This window comes from Eucalyptus grandis, chromosome 3, assembly GCF_016545825.1.
Source record: "Eucalyptus grandis isolate ANBG69807.140 chromosome 3, ASM1654582v1, whole genome shotgun sequence".
NCBI classification, from domain to species: Eukaryota; Viridiplantae; Streptophyta; class Magnoliopsida; order Myrtales; family Myrtaceae; genus Eucalyptus; species Eucalyptus grandis.
The window spans coordinates 43,013,994-43,036,523 of record NC_052614.1 but is presented as its reverse complement, the minus strand read 5'-3'; the positions used below and the strand labels follow the sequence as shown (position 1 = coordinate 43,036,523).

The window sequence follows — 22,530 nt, the reverse complement described above, 5'->3', positions numbered from 1 at the left end:
CGTCGCTGATGTCTTAGTCCAATGGAGGCTTTTAGCCACTTGTTTATTTTCCCAGCCGTGCTGATAAACACTTATGTCAATCAAATATGCACTTCTTCTGCAGATAGAATTCTTCAGACAGAGTCCTCTGGGAATGAAACAATGGATCCGTTCTACACTTATTCAGTTCACTCTCCACTGCAAGCAAATTAAGAACCTGTCATACAGGAAAGAGGATGCGATCTCATGTATTTCACATTACTCCATCGGTACCACCGAACCCACAACATAAGCTCATTTATTTCAATTCCTTCTCACGTAGTGATTTTCACGTGCTTTAAGTTCAGAAACAAGAAGAAGCGCTAGAAATTCAAACAAGAAGAGAGCCCCTCATTACAGTTACAGCTTTCCCGCGCAATGACACTCTCTGGTTCTGCTCATCCAAGTGCACCTTCACTACTCCACCTCTGGGCGATGCCTGCAAGACGTGAAAATGATGAAAATCATTCATTTACATACCATTTGAGAGACGAGAGAAGCAAAACACATGGGCATTCACAAGGGCAGAGACATGGGCACAAGCATGTGGATGGAGAGAGAGAGAGAGAGAGAGAGAGAGAGAGAGAGAGAGAGAGAGATTACAGCATAGGCAACGAGATCCTTTTTCCCCAGCTTTTCACTCCAATAAGGTGCCAAAGCACAATGTGCACTGCCACATACATGATCCTGGAAAGTAGATCATTCATTCAGAGGTTTGCGGTAAGAGCATAAAATTGGTTGATAGAACACAGCTTTCGACATATGACCAGTGAATCGGACAATTGAATAACTAATTATGATTGATACTTTAAGAAACTTTCCAAGGTATGAACTTTAATAACTCATTCAGTCCAAGTTTTGGGTAAAAGAATCGACTGACAAAATCGAATCCCGAGTCTGGCTGAGCTGATCCTGTGATGATAATACCCCTCCCAGGACATCTCTGTATCTCCTCAAACTGGGGCTGAATTTCTTCAACTTCTTTCCCCGACGGGATAACAATCTGCGAAAATAAGCAGAAGAAAGTAGAAATGAAGGAATTAAATACTCTCTTCCTAATGAAAATCAGCTCAATGCCAGCTGCTGCTGTACAAATCCTGGAATCAACAGAATGAAAACGATTGCCTCAAAGAGGAAGCAAGGGGTTCAATGTACTCAAAACAGTATTTATGGGGAAAAGAAAATGATCAGGTCACAGTTGAGGAATTACGAAATGGTCCCCCTTTGCTGTCTTCTTGATTTCAACAATGGAAGTGCCATTGAGAACTTTGGAGACACATGAAATCCGCTCGGCATCATCTTCAGCGATCGAGACTACAGGAAAATCCAATTCAATCCATACCCCGGGCAAATCACCATCTTGAACCTTCAAAATGTGGGATGACTTCGTTTCGGGAACCCTTTTGGCAGTCAGAATTCCGGATAATGTCATAAACTCGATGGTGTCAGAATCTACCATCCCAGATGTGAAGAGAGTGTGCGCAGCAGCTAGAGTCGCATGACCGCAGAGATCAAACTGAAAGGTCAAGTTTGTGATTAGATAATATGAACACAGAGGTTAACCTAAAAGGAGATTCGTATTCAAGTTGGTCTCGCGCTTGTATTCCCATATCTAGTGACCTTGCTCGTGTCGATTAGTCTTCTAACTTGGCTTGGGAATGGGCTTTGGGCTTCTAGTACTACAGTGGTGTCCCGAATCTGGGTCGCGTACCTTTATAGTGTTGAGTACCAGAGGCTCGTCCTCACCTAAATTGAACATTTTGTGATGGGTGCGATACTTTCTTAAGGTAACATCAAGTGGGTATAGTCACCACTACTCGCCCTCCTTGTCCTCTTGGTTCGGCAAAAACAAAAAGAAGTATCGAATAATTTTTCTAATGTGCATCGACAGTTGCTCTTTCTACATCTTTTGGTTTTTAGCAAGCGCCTTTCGGCGCTCGTTAACCCGATCCATTTCCAAATATGCCTTGATTTCCTAAATCTAAATAGCATGCCTGTGATTTTGGTCTTAGTCACTATTCGGGAAATCATGAGAGAAGCAGCATTGCAATCCGTGCAATAGCACTTAATGTGTTTTAAATGTGACTGTTTTTATACGGGACAATTATAGAAAAATGTTATAAATCTATTACGTCTGTGTGAATTCAATCATAAACCTTCAATTATACTAATTTAGTTCTAAATATTTTCAAGTTTTGTCAGTTAAGTTCATCCAGTCAATTTTGATAGATAATTACTGACATAGACACTAACCATCCTATATAGCACGATTGGCACAGACCTAAACATTTTTAAATGATATTTTCATTTTTTTTTAATTATTTTTATAGTTTTTATGGGTTTTTTTTAATTATTTTACTTTACCTTACTTTTCTTTTTCTTTTTTTTGACCGAGGGCCGACAACCCTTGTTGGCATTGGGTGAGGGCGTTGCGGTGCTTATCTCGCTCGGGGCAAGGGCCACGACCTCCTCATTGGCCACTATGTGAGGGCTCGTGGGCCCTCATTGTGGCAGGTGAGGGCTAGGCAAGGGTTGAGTCGTCCTCATCGGCCAAACCGAGGGTGTGCGGTCCTCGCCCTTGTGGTTAGTGAGAATTGGCTAGAGACTCTTGTGGCCCTAAGTCCCCCCCAAAAAAAAAAAGAAAACATAACGAAAAGAAAAAAAAAAACTGATATAATTCAAAATATTTTTTAAAAATTATTAAAAGTTGAAGTAGAAACAAGGGAAAGAAAAGGGGCTCATTGAGAAAGAAGAAAGAAGGAAGGGGAAAATTGTGGCATCCGAAAATTTTGACAACCCTTGGATATGTAACGGCCGCTACCGATCGACGTAGGTATCGTTGGACTGTGTCATTGATATCATGTATGGACATTGTTTTGTTACCACCATCGGATCGATGAGTCACGATTAGAAATGGTTCGACCGTGAGTGAGTTATAGCTTCGTTCCTATGTACCATTACTAGCAAGGTCGAGGTTTATTCCGAGTAATGTGCTGACAAGATATTTCCTATACTAAATTTGGCCATCTAGTTGTTGATGGGAGAACGGTAACAATTCGAACAATATCGAATCAACGCAGCGGAATAAAATAATCTCCCCTCTTGTGTAAACCTAATAGGAATCGATATAGTAAAGTAAAATAAATACCAAGCACGCGAACACAAGACAATTTTTTACGTGGAAAACCTCCTCGATGTGAGGAGATAAAAAACCACGGGACCGGAGTCCACCCGAAAATCTTTATTATCAACAAAATTGTTCTTCTCTAGCAAATACTAGAGGTGCATAGCAGCAAAGATCTCAAGAACATAATTCTTGGCAATACACATAAACTTCAGAAGAGATCAAGGATAAATCTGACCAAAAACGCAGGTTTTGATCAATCCACGAAAAGCCTGATGTATGGAGCTTCAAACGAAAATTAAACCATTTAGATTCCATAAAATTGCGCCACGAACATGCTGACAAAATTTCAGCTCAATCGGACCACGAATCGACCTCCGACGCCAGCTTGATGTAAATCAGATATTGCCCCAAACCCCAGATTTTCTGCTTTCTCTTTTTTCTCTTGATACTGTTTCCTTTTTTGCGGCTACCTCTTTATATAGATAGTGAGAAACCCTATTTCCTCATATAACTTATTATATGGGCTCAAGCTCTTTTTTTGGGCTTACAACTCATTGGGTCTCCTCCACATAGGAGTGAACCTAGCTAACAAATCTCCCCTCACGACAATGTGGAGGGATTCACCATCCCTACTATCAATCGGCAATGTTCAAGCTTCTCTCTTGGTAGAGTCTTCATCATGATATCGGAGCCATTATGATCCGTATGAATTTTCTCAAGTTCCAACAACTTTTCATCTAAAACATCCCTTATCCAATGATATCTAACATCAATATGTTTCGATCTAGAATGAAAAGATGAATTCTTGCCAAGATGAATTGCGTTTTGATTATCACAAAATAACACATACCTCTTTTGCGTGAACCTAAGTTCTTCTAAGAACTTCTTCATCCAAAGCATCTCTTTACTAGCTTCAGTCGCTAATAAATTCAGCTTCGATTGTAGAAAGTGCAACGCACTTCTGCAATCTTGACTTCCATGACACAGCTCCACCCGCAAAAGAAATCAAATAACCAGAAGTAGATTTACAAGTATCAATATCTCCTACCAAGTCGGAATCTGTGTATCCAACTAACTCAAGTTTCCCGGTCTCGAAACTGAGTTTCAACTTTGAAGTTCCCTAAAGATACCTCATAATCCACTTCACTGCATTCCAGTGCTCTCTGCTTAGATTTGACAAATAGCGACTAACAACGCCAACTGCGTGCGCCAAGTCTGGGCGTGTACATACCATCGCATACATTAAGCTTCCTACAGCTGAAGCATATGGAACACTTTCCATATCTTTCTTTTCTTTATTAGTGGTAGGACTTTGCTTCATATTTAACTTAAAGTGGGTAGCAAGAGGAGTACTTACCACTTTAGCCTTGTCCATGTAAAATTTCTGAAGGATCTTCTCGATATATTTCTCTTGCGACAAAATAACTTCTTAGCATCTCTGTCTCGGGTAATTCTAATGCCAAGAATCTGCTTTGCCGAGCCTAAGTCTTTCATGGCAAAAGACTTGTTCAACTGCTTCTTCAATAACTCAATTCTTGAAGCATTCTTGCCAACAATCAGCATATCATCAACATAAAGCAAGAGAATAATAAAGTCATCATTAGAAAATTTTTGGACAAATACACAATTATCCGAGGAAGTCTTCTTATAACTTTGTTCTGTCATAACTGACACAAATTTCTTATACCATTGCCTCGGTGCTTGTTTTAGGCCATAGAGACTTTTCTTCAATTTGCACACATAATCCTCTTTCCTTTTCACTTTGAAACTCTCAGGTTGTTCCATGTATATCTCTTCCTCCAAGTCACCATGTAGAAATGCTGTTTTAACATCCATTTGCTCAATTTTCAAATCTAGGCTAGCTGCCAAGCCTAGTACCACACGGATAGAAGACATTTTCACTACCGGAGAAAATATATCATCAAAATCAATACCCTTTCTCGACCAAATCCCTTAAAACCAATCTAGCTTTGTACCGTGGTTGTAAAGTATGTTCATCTTGCTTCAACTTATATACCCACTTGTTCTTCAAAGCCCTTTTACCTTTAGGTAACTTCACCAATTCAAAAGTATGATTATCATAAAGTGACTGCATCTCATCTCGCATAGCATTGAACCAATTGCTTTTGTACTCATCTTCTATTGCTTCGCATAGCACTCGGGTTCACCCGCATCGAGTCAATAATACATACTCATCTTTAGAATACCTGGTGGAAGGTCGTCGGTCTCTAACGGATCTCCGGACTGGAACATCCAGTGGAACATCTAATTGAGCCTCTGGTTCAGGAATAGTATTATCTATTTCAACATGTTCAGGAACATGTGCGTTATTTGGAACATTGACTTCCTGCTGCTCTTCATCAACCTGTGTACGAATATTTGTAAGAGGAACTGGATCCAAATCAACCAAATTATCACTAACATGTGGTGGTGAAATCATCTCTATTTTCTCAATATCCTCTATTGTTTGATCTTCCATAAACACAACGTCTCTGCTTCTTACAATTTTCTTTTCAAGCGGATCATAAAATTTGTAGCCAAGCATATCCTGTCCATAACCAATAAATATGCACTTTGTTGTGTTTTCACATCAAGTTTAGACCTCTCATCTTTGGGAATATGCACAAATGCTTTGCACCTAAAGACACGCAAATAATCATAAGAAATGTCTTTGCTTGTCCAAACTTTATTAAGAACATCAAACTCTAAAGGAACGCATGGAGTAAGATTTAATACATGCACAATTGTACTTAAAGCCTCACCCCAAAAGGATCCAGGTAGCTTTGACTGTGAAAGTAAGCATCTTATCCTTTCAACCAATGTTCTGTTCATTCTCTCAGCTAAGCCATTTAACTGAGGCGTCTTGGGAGGTGTCTTTTGATGTCGAATACCTTGTTGTCTGCAGTATTCATCAAAAGGTCCAATATACTCTCCCCCATTATCGCCCGATGCATTTCAATTTCTTTCCAGTCTGTCTCTCAACTGAAGCCTGAAATTGCTTAAAAGCATCTAACACTTGATTTTTAGTTTTCAAGGTATAAATCCAAATTTTCCTTGAAAAATCATCTATGAAGGTAACAAAATAAAGAGAGCCACCAAGTGATTTTGTTTTCATAGGACCGCAAACATCAGAATGCACTAAATCTAGTATACCTGACTTTCTTGAAGGAGGGGAGCTTTTAAATGCAACTTTGTTCTGTTTTTCTGCTAAACAGTGAGCATACTTCTTTAGAGCTGAACTTTTCAATCCTGAAAGGAGCTTCTTCTTGGCCAATATTGACAAACCCTTCTCAGTAATGTGACCGAGCCTCTTATGCCACAATTCAGCTGCATCTTCACTATCTACTGCATTAATTTTGTCTGTGGACAACTTTGCCTGCATAATGTATAACGAAGAATATTTTTCACCTCTAGCCACAACAAGAGAACCTTTGGTGAGCTTCCATTGACCATTACTGAAGGTGCTGCAATACCCCTCATCATCCAACTTGCCTGTAGAAATCAAATTCAAGCGGATATCAGGTATATGTTTAACATTATTCAATACTAACCTCGTGCCATTGTTGGTTTCTAGGCACACATCACCGATGCCTACAGCTTGAGCTAGTCCATTGTTTCCCATCTTCACAGATCCGAAGTCACGTGACCTGTATGATGTAAAGAAATATTTACGAGACGTAGCATGAACGGATGCACCACTATCAATTACCCAACTGGTCTAATGAGATACAAAATCACCACATCACCATAAAAAATAGTGAGAAAGTCTTCTTTAAGTGCAGCGACATGATTGCCATCACTGTCATTATCACTTTTCTTCTCTTTACCTTTCTCCTTTTGTTTCTCTATTTTTAATTGGCGACAAAACCTCTGAATATGTCTCTTCTGATAACAATAATGGCACTCAACATTAGCAAATTTATTATACTTACCTCTTCTTTTATCTCGACTTTTATCTCTATTTCTCGGACCTCGAGACTCACTTCTCCCCCTTTTCTCAACAACCAAGGCATCAGAATGTGAAGAGGACGATCCTTGTGTCTTCCTTCTCATCTCTTCATTCAAAATACTACTCTTGACCAAATCCATGGTAATTGTACCATCTGGGGCAGAATTAGACAAAGATGTTCAGAACGTCTCCCATGAGTCCAGCAAAGTACCAAGCAACCATAGTGCTTGTATCTCATCATCAAACTTGATTCCCATCGCAGCCAACTGATTTATAATTCCTTGAAAAGAATTTAAATGATCAGTCAAACGAGTACCATCATGATATCTCAGAGCCATCATCTGTTTTATCAAAAATAACTTATTATTTCCAGTCTTTCGAGCATATAACTGTTCGAGCTTATCCCATAAACTGTGTGCATGTGTTTCCTCAATAATATGGTTCAAAACATTATCATCTATCCACTGCCTGATATAACCACACACTTGACGATGAAATATAGACCATTCAACATAAGTTTTATTCTCCGGTTTCTCCTTGGCAAATACGGGCAAATAAAAATCTTTCACATATAAAAGATCTTCCATTTTCCCTTTCCAAATATGATAATTCAAACCATTCAGTGTAATCATTCTACTCGTATTCATTTCCATTGTTTAACACAAGGCAGAAAAATCAAGCAATAACTAGATGCTCTGCTACCACTCTGATGGGAGAACGGTAACAATTCGAACAATATTGAATCAACGTAGCGAAATAAAATAATCTCCCCTCTTGTGTAAATCTAATTGGAATCGATATAACATAGTAAAATAAATACCAAGCACGCGAACACAAGACAATTTTTTACATGGAAAACCTCCTCGATGTGAGGAGATAAAAAACCACGGGACCGAAGTCCACCCGAAAATCTTCACTATCAACAAAATTGTTCTTCTCTAGCAAATACTAGAGGTACATAGCAGCAAAGACCTCAAGAACATAATTCTTGGCAATACACATAAACTTCACAAAAGATCAAGGATAAATCTGATCAAAAACGCAGGTTTTGATCAATCTACGAAAAGCATGATGTATGGACCTTCAAACAAAAATCAAACCGTTTAGATTCGATAAAATTGCGCCACGAACATGCTGACAAAATTTCAACTCAATCGGACCACGAATCGACCTTCGACGCCAGCTTGATGTAAATCAGATATTGCCCCAAACCCCGGATTTTCTATTTTCTATTTTTTCTCTTGTTACTTGTTTCCTTTTTTTGCTACCTCTTTTATATAGATAGTGAGAAACCCTATTTCTCATATAACTTATTATATGGGCTCAAGCCCTTTTTTTGGGCTTACAACTCATTGGGTTTCCTCCACATAGGAGTGAACCCAACTAACAGTTGTGTACCCTACAAACTAAATCTCCCATGTACATTGTTGCGACCCCGTGCAGCCACATAAGTAATTATTTTTCAGCACTTGCACAAGCTGAAGTTAAGAGTCGAATTTTTGAGGAATTAATTCGTGCGTAAGGATCATGCACGGTTCTTTACATGCGCGACCATACATTCACGTAAGAATTTCTCCAAGTCCATTGACCTACCATGCACGGCCATACGGTGTCGAAGTCAGTCAATAAGAAGAAAAGAAAGCTCGACCTATGCAGCCCCTTCTTTCCGCACGTGAAGAATCGTGCAACCGGTCAACCATTGAAGGAATTGTTGACTAAAAGGCCACGTGGCTTCCCACTTGATTGCCAGCGAAGAAGAAGCCCACAGAGAAGTTGTGTTGGCTCGGCAAGAGGGGAGATCCGCATGCAGGAGGCCACGTACACCCCAGCTGTCTTCGGTTCCTGCAGCCACCGAAAGAAGCCCCGTGCAGTTGACTAAATTGTCAACAAAGTGAGGAACAAAAGGGTGGATTAGTCGAGAGAGTGAGGGAGAGCTTCGTACGAAACCAGTGAGAGGGAGAGAGAGATCAACGAGCGGGTGAGTGCAGTGAGTGAACGAGAGAGTTCGCAAGCGTGCAGCGAGCAAGAGTGAGGGGGGTGTGGAGAAGGAGACCGCCCTCTGTCTGTACGGGTGTGCTGCCGCCGTCGACGCCGCTCGTCTTCGCCGCTATTGAGCCGTGCCCGAGACCCACGAGCCCTCTGTTTTGCTTGCTGATCGAGCTTAGGAGTGAGGCAAGTAGAAGTTCATTAATCTATGTGATGCATGCTGTGATTATCTGGTAAAGTGCTGGTAGATTTGAGAAAATACTGAAATGGAAACTGCATGTTGGGTTTTTGGATGATTGAGATGAAGATTGAATGCTGATCTGTGGAGGATTAAATGGGATATTGCTGTTTAGTGTTGGATTGAGCTAGATGAATACTAGATTGAAGCTACCAGTCATTGCATGTTGCATTAGGTCTTGCATGTCTCGAAAATTGAGTGTAGGAGGCTGTGTTGGTCGAGCAAGGTGTAGTGGTGGCTGTCGAGTGAGGTATGTTGCGGTAGGTGAGCCGAAGTGTGAATATTTGCCTTGTATCGAACTGTGGAAGGTTTTTATAAGAGTAAAACCTACTGTGGTTAACCTTAGATGCTGTGGAAGAGTATTAAGTCGCTGTAAAAGAAATTGGTAGAGAAAACGTGTTCGTAAGAGTATTTACCTTGAACCAGTAAGCTGTACTGTAGAAGACAGCATGACCTTTGATGATTTCACGAATTTTCTGTAATTTTATAGAAAGAATTGGACTTTGAACCCTTAATTAAAGTTGTAGGACACATCCTTAGGAATAACATATCAAAATTTGGGAACAAGCGGACAAGATTTAGTTGGTGAAACGAATTTTCTTCTGTAGGTATTGAATCTAAAAGTTACTGCAGAATTTTGAAGGAAACAGCAAACTATTACTCTTTATACACAACGAATATAACTTAGTGTCCTGCATGAAATTTCTTCCTTTAGGTCTTATGTATAACATATCAAAATTTCAAAGCTTTCTGAGTTCATTTAGGAGTTATTTCGAAATTTTCATTAAAGCTGCACATTTTGGTTTTTAAGCTGTTTTACTTCGACTTTGCTCCATTGATTTCAAAAGTGAATGCATCTTGGGTTGTTATGTGACATGATGATACTGGCATTGACATATCATGCAATATTGAGATGTGATGAGACTCAAGAGACATTTTGTCATTGCATTGAAAAGTGTTTTTGGAAATTAAGATGTTAATTGTCGCCGTTGGACCCTCCGGTCAACGATGCCCTGGGAGTCGGGATGCCTTGAGGTTTGAATGAGTCGATGCCCTTTGAATGCCTGGTTGTATTTTGAATACATGCCCAGAGGTTTTTCCCCGGGAGTTTCGGGATACCCGGTGGTATATCGGTACGTAACTTCGGGGGATGCTCGGTGGTATGTCGGTACGTAATTTCGAGGGATGCCCGGTGGTATGTCGGTACATAATTTCGGAAGGCAGGGGTAACCATTTTCATGGTGAGCCTCGGCGATTCCTCGTGATGCCAAGTGGGGTGCGAGATGCCCGAAGGTGTGTGCCGGATGCTCGGAGGTGTGTGCCGGAGGCTTCCGCGATGCGGGGTTGGGTGCGGAATCCCATAAGGATGCAAACATTGGTCTTCCGGGGGATGAAACCTTTTGAATGTTAAAAAGATGGTTCTACTAACAGTGTGTATGGTCTAGTTATGGGACTAAACTGCATGCCAGGGAATAGGATGTGTCATAACAGTTTGGCCCTATGATCGGGATTGGTGTAACTGGACATGATGCATATGAATCTTTTGAAATTGCATTCGCCATTGCATTAAAGGATTTCATGATTTTGATGTAAATTGATCCATCGACTACCTGATTTTGTCTATCTTGCATGAGTGTAGATATTGATGGTACTGCTTGATATAGCTTGATGAATCTTTTACTGCTGAGTGGTTGTACTCACCCTATTTTGGGACTAACATTTCAGACTAGATAAGATGCCTCTGCTATCACCGCTACCAGCAAATGGACCGAATGGTTGGATATGACCGCGAGGAGGAGGACAGCAAAGGAAGGAACTTTTGGACGCCGACATTGATCGATGGACTTTAAGTATACAACTGTTGCAAAAGATGTCGGTCATCTTTTGAAGTATAGCCGAGTATAGAAGACTACGTCATTTTGGTGTACCGACTAAAAATGTCCATCTAGTTTTATGTAAATAAAAGTGTTCGACTTTAACTTATAAAAGTTTTAGTTGGTGTGCATCGCTTTAATTTCAGGACGGGAGTTGATGGATACGCTTCCGCCATATTTCTACGCAGGAACCGATCTAAAAGATATAGACCCCGGGAGTTATGGACCTATCATGATTCGATGGTATCAGAGCGAGATATTATCAGGACATGAGAAAGGTAAGCGCACCGTGGCGACCCCAACGGATCGGGGCCGTTCGAGGGGTGCCACAAAAATTTTCGTGTGCTTATGATTCATATCAATTGCTAAGCTGACTTAAATATGTTTTGCAATGTTAGTAAGTGATTGAGGCCCCTAATCATCTATACGAAGGAATTGTCAAAATTAGGGTTGGAAATTCGGTTTTAGGCCAATTATGACTTGTTGCGTTGACTGGGGAGTTTTCGGGTGGTGTATTTTTTTTATAGAAATGATCGTTTAGGATATTGTGAAGTTATAGCATTTTTACGGATCTCAATTTGAGCTTGTGATTTGCCTAGAACGGAATTTTCAAGTTTAGCGTGCATTCTGGACAGAGTTTCAAATAGTAAATTTTGAGCCAAATTTCAGTCATTTCAGGCAAGGTCTTGGGGCGGCTAAGTTGGGGTTCTTATAGTATGTCAAAATGGCTTTTTAAGGATTATAAGTTTGCTTGAAATGGAATTATATGGAGGAAGTTATGGCGGGATGAAATTTAACGTGGCTCGCGAACAACAATAGGTTTCCGCTAGAGGCAAGTTTTTGTTGGCGTGTAGGTATCGTTTTATCGACAAATAGGCATAGTATAGTTGAGCCGTTCATTAGAATATCGTGTTACTTAGTCGTTTGACATTGTTTTTTAGTTATTTGTTAGGAATTTGAGTGTGTCGACTCGAGTGATCGATGTGGTTGACTTTCGGCTTTCTTAGGTGAGTGATACTATTTCTTCTATGAGTTTGAAAACTCATGTCTTGAAAGTTATGGAGATTTGATGTATCATAAGTAATTGAAAGCATGGTTTGTTGCATAGAATTTGGATCGAGCATTTACTACGATTTGGTACTTGTGAATGATTTGCCAAATGTTTTTGGAAAGTTATTGCGAAAGGTTATATGTATATATATATGTTGATTTGTGAACTTGGTTTATGAAATGTGTTGCAAAAATGTATATGAAATTTATTTCAGTTTAAGAAACAAGTTTTCAAATGACATGAGAAATGCTTTACAAAAAGTATTTGTGGTGAATGAGCCGTTGAGTTGCAGAAAAACTATGTGTTTTGATTTGTGATATCGATTTATGATATATATTTTGATTTGACTTTGTGAATTGTGGAGGTTGTTATGGATTGGGATTGATGCTCAATATCGCTGTGAGCCTGAAGACGAGAAACATGAAGGAAACGTTGAAATGTAGCGAGTGTGGATGAATCGGCTTAATCGGCTAGGGTGAAAAAAATTGTTTGAAAGTGATGTGGGTGAGTTTTCTTTTAATAAAATTGAAAAAAAAAATAAAGGGATAATGTAGTTAATTTTATGTGATAGCGGGTGTCAAGAGCCAATAATAAAGGGTGAAAAAGACAAGTAATAATAATTAATCAAGAATGGGTCCCGCAATGATTAATGTAGTCAATTATAGGAAGTGTCGGGAGCCAATAAGGGGGTGGAAATAGGGTGGGCCTAATTTAATAGCTAAATTGATGTATGTGTTCTTCTCTTAGAATGAGAAATTAAAGCAAGCTTTCCTTCAATGCGAGATCATGCGTAGATGACTAGATCATAAGTTGGCCTAGTCCTTGGTAGTATATACATAAATATTAAACCATGTTTTTCTCCGACTATATAACTATTAAAAAGTAGATAATGGTGCCAAACAATCTTTACAAGGTATGAGAGCATTAGATTCGACTTCAAATCTTTCTGGTCCTTAAAGATATAAACACTCGCCTTGATCGACGCCTTAAAATTTCAGAAGAGGTGGCCATGGTCCTCTAAAATCTTTACGGTCCTTTGTACTAATCTTCATTAATTTAGTGGGAATCAGATACTCAACTACAAGGTTGCCAACTTGCCTTAAAGAGTGCGGGGCCTTAAAGCGCAGCTGTGTATGTATTCTCAACAAAGCTGCGACTCCATATTGAAGAACTGCGAATCCCATTCCGATGGATTGCCCACTTCGAATCCGGCTCTTAAAGAGATTAATTCGTATCATAAGAATGGAATGGCATGACCATGAAGCGAGCGCTTTCCTTTACAGCGATCCATTCTCTCCGATGAGTCGGTCGAGAGCCAAAAGACTGCGACCGAATATGTCATTCGCCTACGGCTTCTACAAGGCGAGGAAGGACGAATTGAAGGTTGAGATCATCGATGGCGAGTCGCTTTGTATCTCATGCGACCGAAGCGAAGTGGCAAACAATAAGATCCAAATGGTCCTTCCTAAGAATGTTAGGGCTAGCAACTCTACTGTCGCCATGAGCGGAGATGCGCTCACTATCACAGCACCCAAGCAACAATGGTTCCAACTCGGACCAAAAGCGTAGCGGCGGGATGTCCTGTCATGATCTCCATTTGATTTTTCGAAGTTTCTATTGCCCTGCTTAAGCCTCATATTTTGTTGCTTCGTGATCGCCTTAACAAGGCTGGACTTGCGTGGCATAGACTACTTTATTTTTGCCTACCTTCTTCTTCTTCTTTTTTAGGCCATATGTCACGCCCCGAACCCCGAGTGCATGCCCATCCCTCTCTGGTCGATAAAATTTGTGACTTCCTAGGATGAGTCGTCGACCCTTTTCATTTTAATGGACATGCGGAAGCAAATAATAAATCCCCTGACAGTAATCATCTCGAGATAGAAAAGTAGGACAACAGATTCACAAACAAAACAACCTTTATACACACACTGAGTCATGTACAAGGTCTATGACCAAAATACTATAGAGACTGGCTTTCCAAAAAGAAGCGGTCCTAAATGACCTACACTTCCGATCACCTCCTCTCGGCTCTAGGTCCTCCACTTGACGACCCTAAAAATTTAAGCCCACGACGGGGTGAGATATAAATCTCAGCAAGTTCACGCTCTAAACCTCGACTATGAGGAAAATATGCCAAGAATCATCCTAACCACACAATCAAACAAACAAGGAGACTTACCTCGTCTCAGATCCATCCTGCAGGTTAGTGCAATTCATATCACAAACCAGAGCAACATTCAAGCTCAATTAATTGGAACGCAATACTCAATCTCAAATAAGTACATGGGTCCGATTATAAGGCCAAATCATTATGACACGTCCCATCTTGTGCCACATAATTTTGTCCCTTAATCCGACACATTCAACTCAATTTATCATGCGTTCCTAGTTTAATCTCAGCATATAGCACGGCCTACTCTTAGTTTTGCGGTCTTCTGGCATAGCCAGGTATCGTCTCACCCTATTGAGCACAGCACGTCTCCATCAGATGGCTTTTCTGAAGGAGCATAGGGTTCAGAATCTACTGCGACCGACTTCCCATTGTCTAGGAGTGTCCCATATAAGGGTTATCGTCCAGCTTAACAGCCTGAGACGAGTTCTCTTAATCAACATACGATCACTCAATTATGGTCCAGGGCACCGTACATTGCACTCAAATGCATCAATTAAAATGGTGAACCTAGCATTTTTCTTCGTATTAGAAATACATAGTAAAATAGTCGTATGTGAATACACGGTCAACTCGAACTAGAAAAATTGATATATTCCAATTTAAAATCCCATTATTTTATATAGTATATAAAACCATTTTCAATGTTAAAATCCAACACTCGGGATTTTCTGAATAAATATTGAAAATTCATAAATTCTAGAATTAAACACTCAAATTTCCAATCACCACTCAATTTGCACAATTTAACACTCAATTGTAGAAATTAACCACACCATTGCAATTAGCACGAAATTCCATCCCGGCCATCCTGGCCTAATTTTGGAAAAATAATTAATAATTAATTAATTTATAAAATTAATTAAATAATTCAATTTAAATTCTAAAAATACCAACCTAGGCCAAAATCACTAAATTAAATACCGATACGGGCCCGGAAAATTACCGAACCCTTCTAGATAAATAATACAATTTATCTAGTCATCACTTAATCTAATCTAACCACCTAACATGCATAAATGTATAATTAAATCACTCATTTAATCTAACTAACCACCTAATTCCTAATTAAATTAAACTAAACACCACTTAAACATCATTAGCCTACTAAGAAGAGTTTGGTGCATAAACTCACCGGTTTATTGCGGAAACTGGTTCACCGCAACGACGACGGGACGATGGCCGAAACCCAAACTTTTGGTGGCGTCGGCGAACACTCGGATTGGGCCTAAAAGCCTTGTAAGCCCACAACAAATTGCTGGGCTTGGCTTGGGCTTGAGCTGCTTCGCGGGCTTCAAGACTGGGCTGAGATGTGTGCTGGAAATGGGCCAAGCTGAATTCGTATGGGCTGAAGACACGGGCTGAAATCCACTAGGCTGAGCAAGAAAAATTCGTGGGCCGGCTTGCGTGAAGATGGGCCAAATTCTGCTAGGTTGGGCTTCAAATGGGCTTGCGGGCCGGATCGCTGAAAATGCGTGGGCTGATGAATTGGGGGAATCAACTTCGTGGCTGCTCGGTTGACGGTGGAAGACGCCTGGCAGCAAGATGCCGCTTCGATGTTGATGTTGGAAGCAAAAAAAATCAGTGGAGAGGGTCAACGATGGGGGCTTCTGGTTGCTGCTGGGCTGACTGGATGCGGCAGCGGGACTTCGAGGCCGCGTGAAGCAGCTGCAGGGAAATGAAACGCGGGCGTGGAGACACGTGAAAGAGGAAGATGCAGGGGACGGTTGATTTGAAGCCAAAAATTCCAGCCCCTTGCCAAAACCGAATTTCATCACTTTAGGTTTCATTTCTTCACTCAATTCCTCAAATTAAGGTCCAATTTCAATGAAGAAAACCCCATACAATTTTCTGCAAGTCCCCAACATTCAAAGGCTCTTTGTCCCCAATTCTTTCTTGGAATTTTCCCAATTAATCCAAATCCAAATTTCCTTTAATTTGGACCTATCCGAATTTTCGTTATTTTTTCGCACATCCGAATCAATTATCCATAAAAATCCCGAAATCTCCGAAAATTCTTTGAAGAATGAGTTGACATTCTTAAACTAAATCGTGACATGACAGAACTTTCAATCTCTAAAATTGAGTTCAATTTCACGGTTAATTTCAATCTAACGTGATTTAGCGCGTCCTAATCTACCGGGTAGCTTTTAGGAATTTTTAATGCAATTGACCCATAGTCGATTATTTTCGAGCCACAACGTACATTTTCGACACATTAGTGATTCTCGATTGTTGTGAAAATCTTGAGATTTCAAATATGGACACCATGTACGAAATGATAGAAAAATCGATCTAGTGCCGTTCGACGAGAATTTTGCAATTAGGTGGAATTACCCACACACTAATCACATCTCTCCATCGAATCGACGTATCTCGGGTCTTTGATTGATTTTTGACGGTGCCGTAATGACCTTGCAGATTAACACAGTCAAGCGGTTGATTCCTAGTCAAATTCCCAAGTCCATTACATTTAGATTCTTTAATTGCTTATTCAGATAGTCCAGTTATCTCGTGAGTAATCAGCTCAAAGAATAACACTATTGGTGTGTCGATGAAAAGCCCTATTTATTTAATTGAAAACAAATTCTGAAAATTCAGGCTATCACGCCATAAAGATCCTTTAGAGCTTTTAAAGCCTCATTTGCCATCAGCTCTTCTTGTGTTCTGTTTGATTGCAAGATTATCAGTAGAGTCACATCTAAACTCGCCATAATAAGAAAGACTCGCTTTACTAATTTAATTGTACCGTCTCCATTGAAAAATAGTACGGATCTCATAGATCAGTTGTCGATGAGAGTAGAAACTTTCGTATGCAAACTTACATGTACACGTTAGTGTAGCTGCAATTCACAACCCGACTCCACATCAAGTATAGGAAATGACACGGCCATCCTACTACTTGAACAACGAATTTGTAGGAAGTTAGTTTCTACGGGAACAGAAACTATGAGTCGCTGATATCTTGGTCCAATGGAGGCTTTTAGTCACTTGTTTATTTTCCCAGCCGTGCTGATAAACACTTATGTCAATCAAATATGCGCTTCTTCTGCAGACAGAATTCTGCAGACAGTGTCCTCTGGGAATGAAACAACGGATCCATTCAACACTTATTCAGTTCACTCTCCACTGCAAGCAAATTAAGAACCTGTCATACAGGAAAGGACGCGATCTCATGTATTTCACATTATTCCAATCGGTACCATCGAACTCACAACATAAGCTCATTTATTTCAATTCCTTCTCACTTAGTGATTTTCACGTGCTTTAAGTTCAGAAACAAGAAGAAGCGCTAGAAATTCAAACAAGAAGAGAGCCCCTCATTACAGTTACAGCTTTCCCGCGCAATGACACTCTCTGGTTCTGCTCGTCCAAGTGCACCTTCACTACTCCACCTCTGGGCGATGCCTGCAAGACGTGAAAATGATGAGGCCATCAAAAATCATTCATTTACATACCATTTGAGAGACGAGAGAAGAAAAACACATGGGCATTCACAAGGGCAGAGACATGGGCACAAGCATGTGTGGATGAACACAGACAAAGAGAGAGAGAGAGAGAGAGAGAGATTACAGCATAGGCAACGAGATCTTTTTTCCCCAGCTTTTCACTCCAATAAGGTGCCAAAGCACAGTGTGCACTGCCACATACAGGATCCTGGAAAGTAGATCATTCATTCAGAGGTTTGCGGTAAGAGCATAAAATTGGTTGATAGAACACAGCTTTCGACATATGACCAGCTAATCGGACAATTGAATAACTAATTATGATCGATACTTCAAGAAACTTTCCAAGGTATGAACTTTAATACCTCATTCACCCCAGCTTTTGGGTAAAAGAATCGACTGACAAAATCGAATCCCGAGTCTGGCTGAGCTGATCCTGTGATGATAATACCCCTCCCAGGACATCTCTGCATCTCGTCAAACTGGGGCTGAAATTCTTCAACTTCTTTCCCCGACGGGATAACAATCTGCGAAAATAAGCAGAAGAAATTAGAAATTAAGGAATTAAATACTCTCTTCCTAATGAAAATCAGCTCAATGCCAGCTGCTGCTGTACAAATCCTGGAATCAACAGAATGAAAACGATTGCCTCAAAGAGGAAGCAAGGGGTTCAATGTACTCAAAACAGTATTTATGGGGAAAAGAAAATGATCAGGTCACAGTTGAGGAATTACGAAATGATCCCCTTTGCTGTCTTCTTGATTTCAGCAATGGAAGTGCCATTGAGAACTTTGGAGACACATGAAATCCGCTCGGCATCATCTTCAGCGATCGAGACTACAGGAAAATCCAATTCAATCCATACCCCGGGCACATCACCATCTTGAACCTTCAAAATGTGGGATGACTTCGTTTCGGGAACCCTTTTGGCAGTCAGAATTCTGGATAATGTCATAAACTCGATGGTGTTAGAATGTACCATGCCAGATGTGAAGAGAGTGTGCGCAGCAGCTAGCGTCGCATGACCGCAGAGATCAACCTGAAAGGTCAAGTTTGTGATTAGATAATATGACCACAGAGGTTAACCTAAAAGGAGATTCGTATTTATATGGTATCCAGGTGCCACCATCCAATGATTTGAATGAAAATTGCGAAAATTCAACTTGATATTGACGAGTAAAGGGAGCTATCCGATTGTTTCGATCCCAATCAGATCGATAAACGACTCAGAAAACTGGAGAACGATGCGTATATTCCACGCTCAAAGACGCTGGAATCCACCAATACACTTAAACAGCCTAATCTCATGTGAGCGAGCCGATCTTCTTCATGCAGTTACCAATCTCATATAAAGAATTAATTACTGAAAAAGGGGAAAGAAGACTTTCCAAGCAGCAGAAATTTATTGTGTGCCTGAAAATATGGATATTTTTTCCCATATTGATTCCTCAATATGCGCCAAGAAACTTAAAGTCAAAAAATGACTAGAAATTTTTTTTCCCACTTAAGTAATCTACATACTTTTATGAAATTACAATTTTTTTTAATAGTTTGTAAAACTTACTAATTTTCATTTGCATAAGCTACCAATCGTCTAAGTTTACTAACTCTTGTATAAAATTACCAATCCACGTTGAAGTGACTTCCCAAACTTTTGTTGGATTAAATTACCAACTTTGTGACTTCCCAACTTCTCCCAACTTTTGTCAAATTATTCTGACAAAAAAAAAAAAAAAAAACTAATATTCGAATGCTAACTCTCATTTGAGTAACTTATCAATATTTAATAGTTTTCTTCTAACATATTTTTGTATTGAGCTATGAATTTTCGTTTGCCATATTTTTTTAATTTGCCAAAAAGATTTCCAATCCATTGGGGGAAAGCAATACTATATTCAGGCAATAATTTTTGGAAAGCTAAACAAGTGAAAACATATACAGTCACGTGCTTTTGGGCAATGAGGGAGGGACCATCCAGGCGTTTCCATTCATGCCAAGTCCGACATAAGATAAGAAAAGTACCGAGCAAGTCCATCATGCTGATAAGCCGACAGAGATTCGGAACTCACCTCGGTGACGGGAGAGAACCATCTGAGGCGGAACCTCGGGCTCGAGTCCTCCGTCCCCGAGGCAGCTACTTTAGTCAGGAAGCAAGTTACGGAGATGTTGAACTCCCTGGCCACTGCCTGTAGCCACTCCACGTCCTTCTCTTCATCCTCCTCCAGGAAGCACACCGCCGCAGGGTTCCCCTTGAACGCGGTCTCGGTGAATGCGTCGACCTGCAAAAGGGATCGACGATGAGCTACGGACGACTAAACGATGCCACCTCAATCCCGGAAGAGCTGATCTTCACGACCACAACCGTAAGCCTCACGTTCAATCGACGTTCATCTCTATAGACTGACAGAAACCATATGAGAGAGAGAGAGAGAGAGAAGATATGTCGATACCACTACGTAGTGCACGAGCTTCTTTGCCATGGGAGAAAGAGCGAGAGCGAGAACTGGAGGTGCGAACCAAAGCAAGGAGATGAGAGGAGACGGGAGGGGAAGATCGAAAGATCGGCCAAAACCGAGTCCCGGCTGAAAGTCAACCTCCAGCCTCCCCGCTGTGATGGTGGGGACGCCTTGCATGGGTCCTCCCAGCTAGCCAACCGCGGGCCCACCGTAGATCAGGTGAGGTCCATGTGAATCTGGCTTCGGTCGATCGACGGCGCATGTGAATTGGGCTCACGTGTACTCGCAACAGGCGATAGTCTCTCTTGCCAATCGAGGCCGGAGAAAATCAGCTAAACGACGGGAAGCCAAACAACCACCGCGGACCGCCCACGTGGTTACTGTGCCTGCGCGTACCACTTTACTTTCCTCTATTTTACTACTTTGTCCCGACGTATGTTAGGAATCTCTAGGCTTTTTAACTCAAATAAGGGATGAGATGTGTCCTGTGTAGCGACCGTGCATCTGATTCTTATAATTGTGGAGCCCAGTCGACCAAGGTACGTTCTAACTAGTGACAAGACAACTTGGGACAAGGATGACTCCTTTCTACACTGAATTTTTGTTGTATATGCAATTTGACATCTAAAATTTTGTCTACTTTATCGATTTGATCAATAAAAAATCGAAAAATATTCATATTATGTTTATGTTAAAAGAGAGGAATAATGGCATTGGAGGCCTTTAAAATGTTTCAAATTGTTCAATAAGATCTTTTAACATTTTCTTGTGAGCACTAAGATCCCTAAATATTATGTTTTTATTTCTAATTCATTTTATCCTGACATTGCTGTTAAAATACTGTTAAGTGTCTTGCTAGCATCCCATGTCACATCCTATTTGGCCAACATAATCTTGAAAAGCAAAACGAGTGCTTTTTTATGATAAAAGATAAGGGCTTGAATAAAAAAAATGAAAATCTAAAAGAAGAACAATAAGAAAGCTTGGGAGGAAGAAGACCATTGAATTGCAAAAAAGTTAAGCAACCTGAAGTAAAATGGTGGGAGGAAGAAGACCACTAATGGAGAGATTTACGTAATTCAATACGAATGTCAATGCCTATTTCACGAGAGAAAGTCGGCAGTAAATAATCCACGAATCAATCGGACAAGTACGAGTTACAATTACTCACACATTTCACTTGAGTGTTGCCTATTATCCAAACCCATAATCTTTAGCCTCACATAGAATTATCTCATTGCTCAAAATACTTACATTTTCATAAAGAAAACGCCATATCATTTGCACAAATCACCATTCGAAACTTCCTTATGAGCAGCTCAAAGAAATCCCCTACTGTATTGTATGGCTATGGCCGATGGAGACAATAAGGGCGTGTTTGGTAATGCTTCTGTTATCGGAAACAATTTCTGATCAGGAATTATTATTTTTTTTCTGTTCCCGGGAAGAATTTCTAAGCATTTTAAGTCGTTTGGTAAGTGTCCAAAATTTCAATTCCCAAAATAGAATTGTGTTTGGTATCGTGCTCAAAATTTCTACTACAAATCATTTTTTTTTAATTTTTAAATAATTTTATTACTTTTTTTCTTTTATTTATTTATTTTTTGTTCTTTTCTTTTTTTCATTTCTTTCTCCTATTCTTCTTCTTCAAGTGGTCGATTGCTGGCCTTGGGATGACCAAGAACCGGCCAGATGAGGGCTGACGACCTCACCGGAGCGTCGGCCGGTCGAGCCTCGGCAGGGGCTAGGTGAGGCCGCCAGACCGATTGCCAACGCCCGACGTCGGTGGGCGATGGATGGCGGATGGCAGCGGACGGCAATTGCGGCAATGATAGTAGATGAAGAAGAAGAAAAGGGAAGAAGAACAAGAAAAAAATAAAAAGAGAAAACATTGGCTTGATTTTAGAATTGTTCCCGAGAACAAGAATCAACTTTTTTTTTTTTTTTATTCTTGATTCTATTCCAAATCTACTTTCGGGAACAAAAAAAATAGAAATTTGTTCCCGGGAACAAAAATTTTGCCAAACGCGATTATGTTCCAAAACTATTCCTATAAACAAATAATAGAAAATGTTATTATTTGGTCAATTACCAAATAGGGCCTAAAAGCAAAACTTCCATGCTTGTATTTTTCTTTTCCCTTAAAAAAATCCTCCGACCCCAAGTAACCCTCTAACCCACTACTCTCTCTCTCTCTACTCCTTTACTGTATGAA

General features: G+C 40.3%; 1 protein-coding gene across 2 annotated transcripts; it reads right to left on the bottom strand.

Annotated features, from left to right (window-relative positions):
- Positions 1–249: 249 nt before the first annotated feature.
- Positions 250–20,442, bottom strand: LOC104437463 (uncharacterized isomerase BH0283). 2 transcript variants are annotated; one of them, XM_039308370.1, is made up of 6 exons: positions 20,310–20,442; positions 19,929–20,138; positions 1,229–1,534; positions 860–1,021; positions 622–705; positions 250–457 (listed from the first exon to the last, which is right to left on the bottom strand). In XM_039308370.1, the coding sequence occupies exons 1-6, from the start codon at positions 20,337–20,339 to the stop codon at positions 350–352; spliced, it is 900 nt and encodes a 299-aa protein (XP_039164304.1). In that variant the 5' UTR covers positions 20,340–20,442; the 3' UTR covers positions 250–349. The 2 variants fall into 2 exon arrangements, with proteins under 2 accessions (XP_039164304.1, XP_039164305.1); XM_039308371.1 differs by lacking the exons at positions 250–457; positions 622–705; positions 860–1,021; positions 1,229–1,534 and adding exons at positions 17,568–17,821; positions 17,987–18,070; positions 18,225–18,386; positions 18,611–18,898.
- Between the last annotated feature and the right edge of the window lie 2,088 nt (positions 20,443–22,530).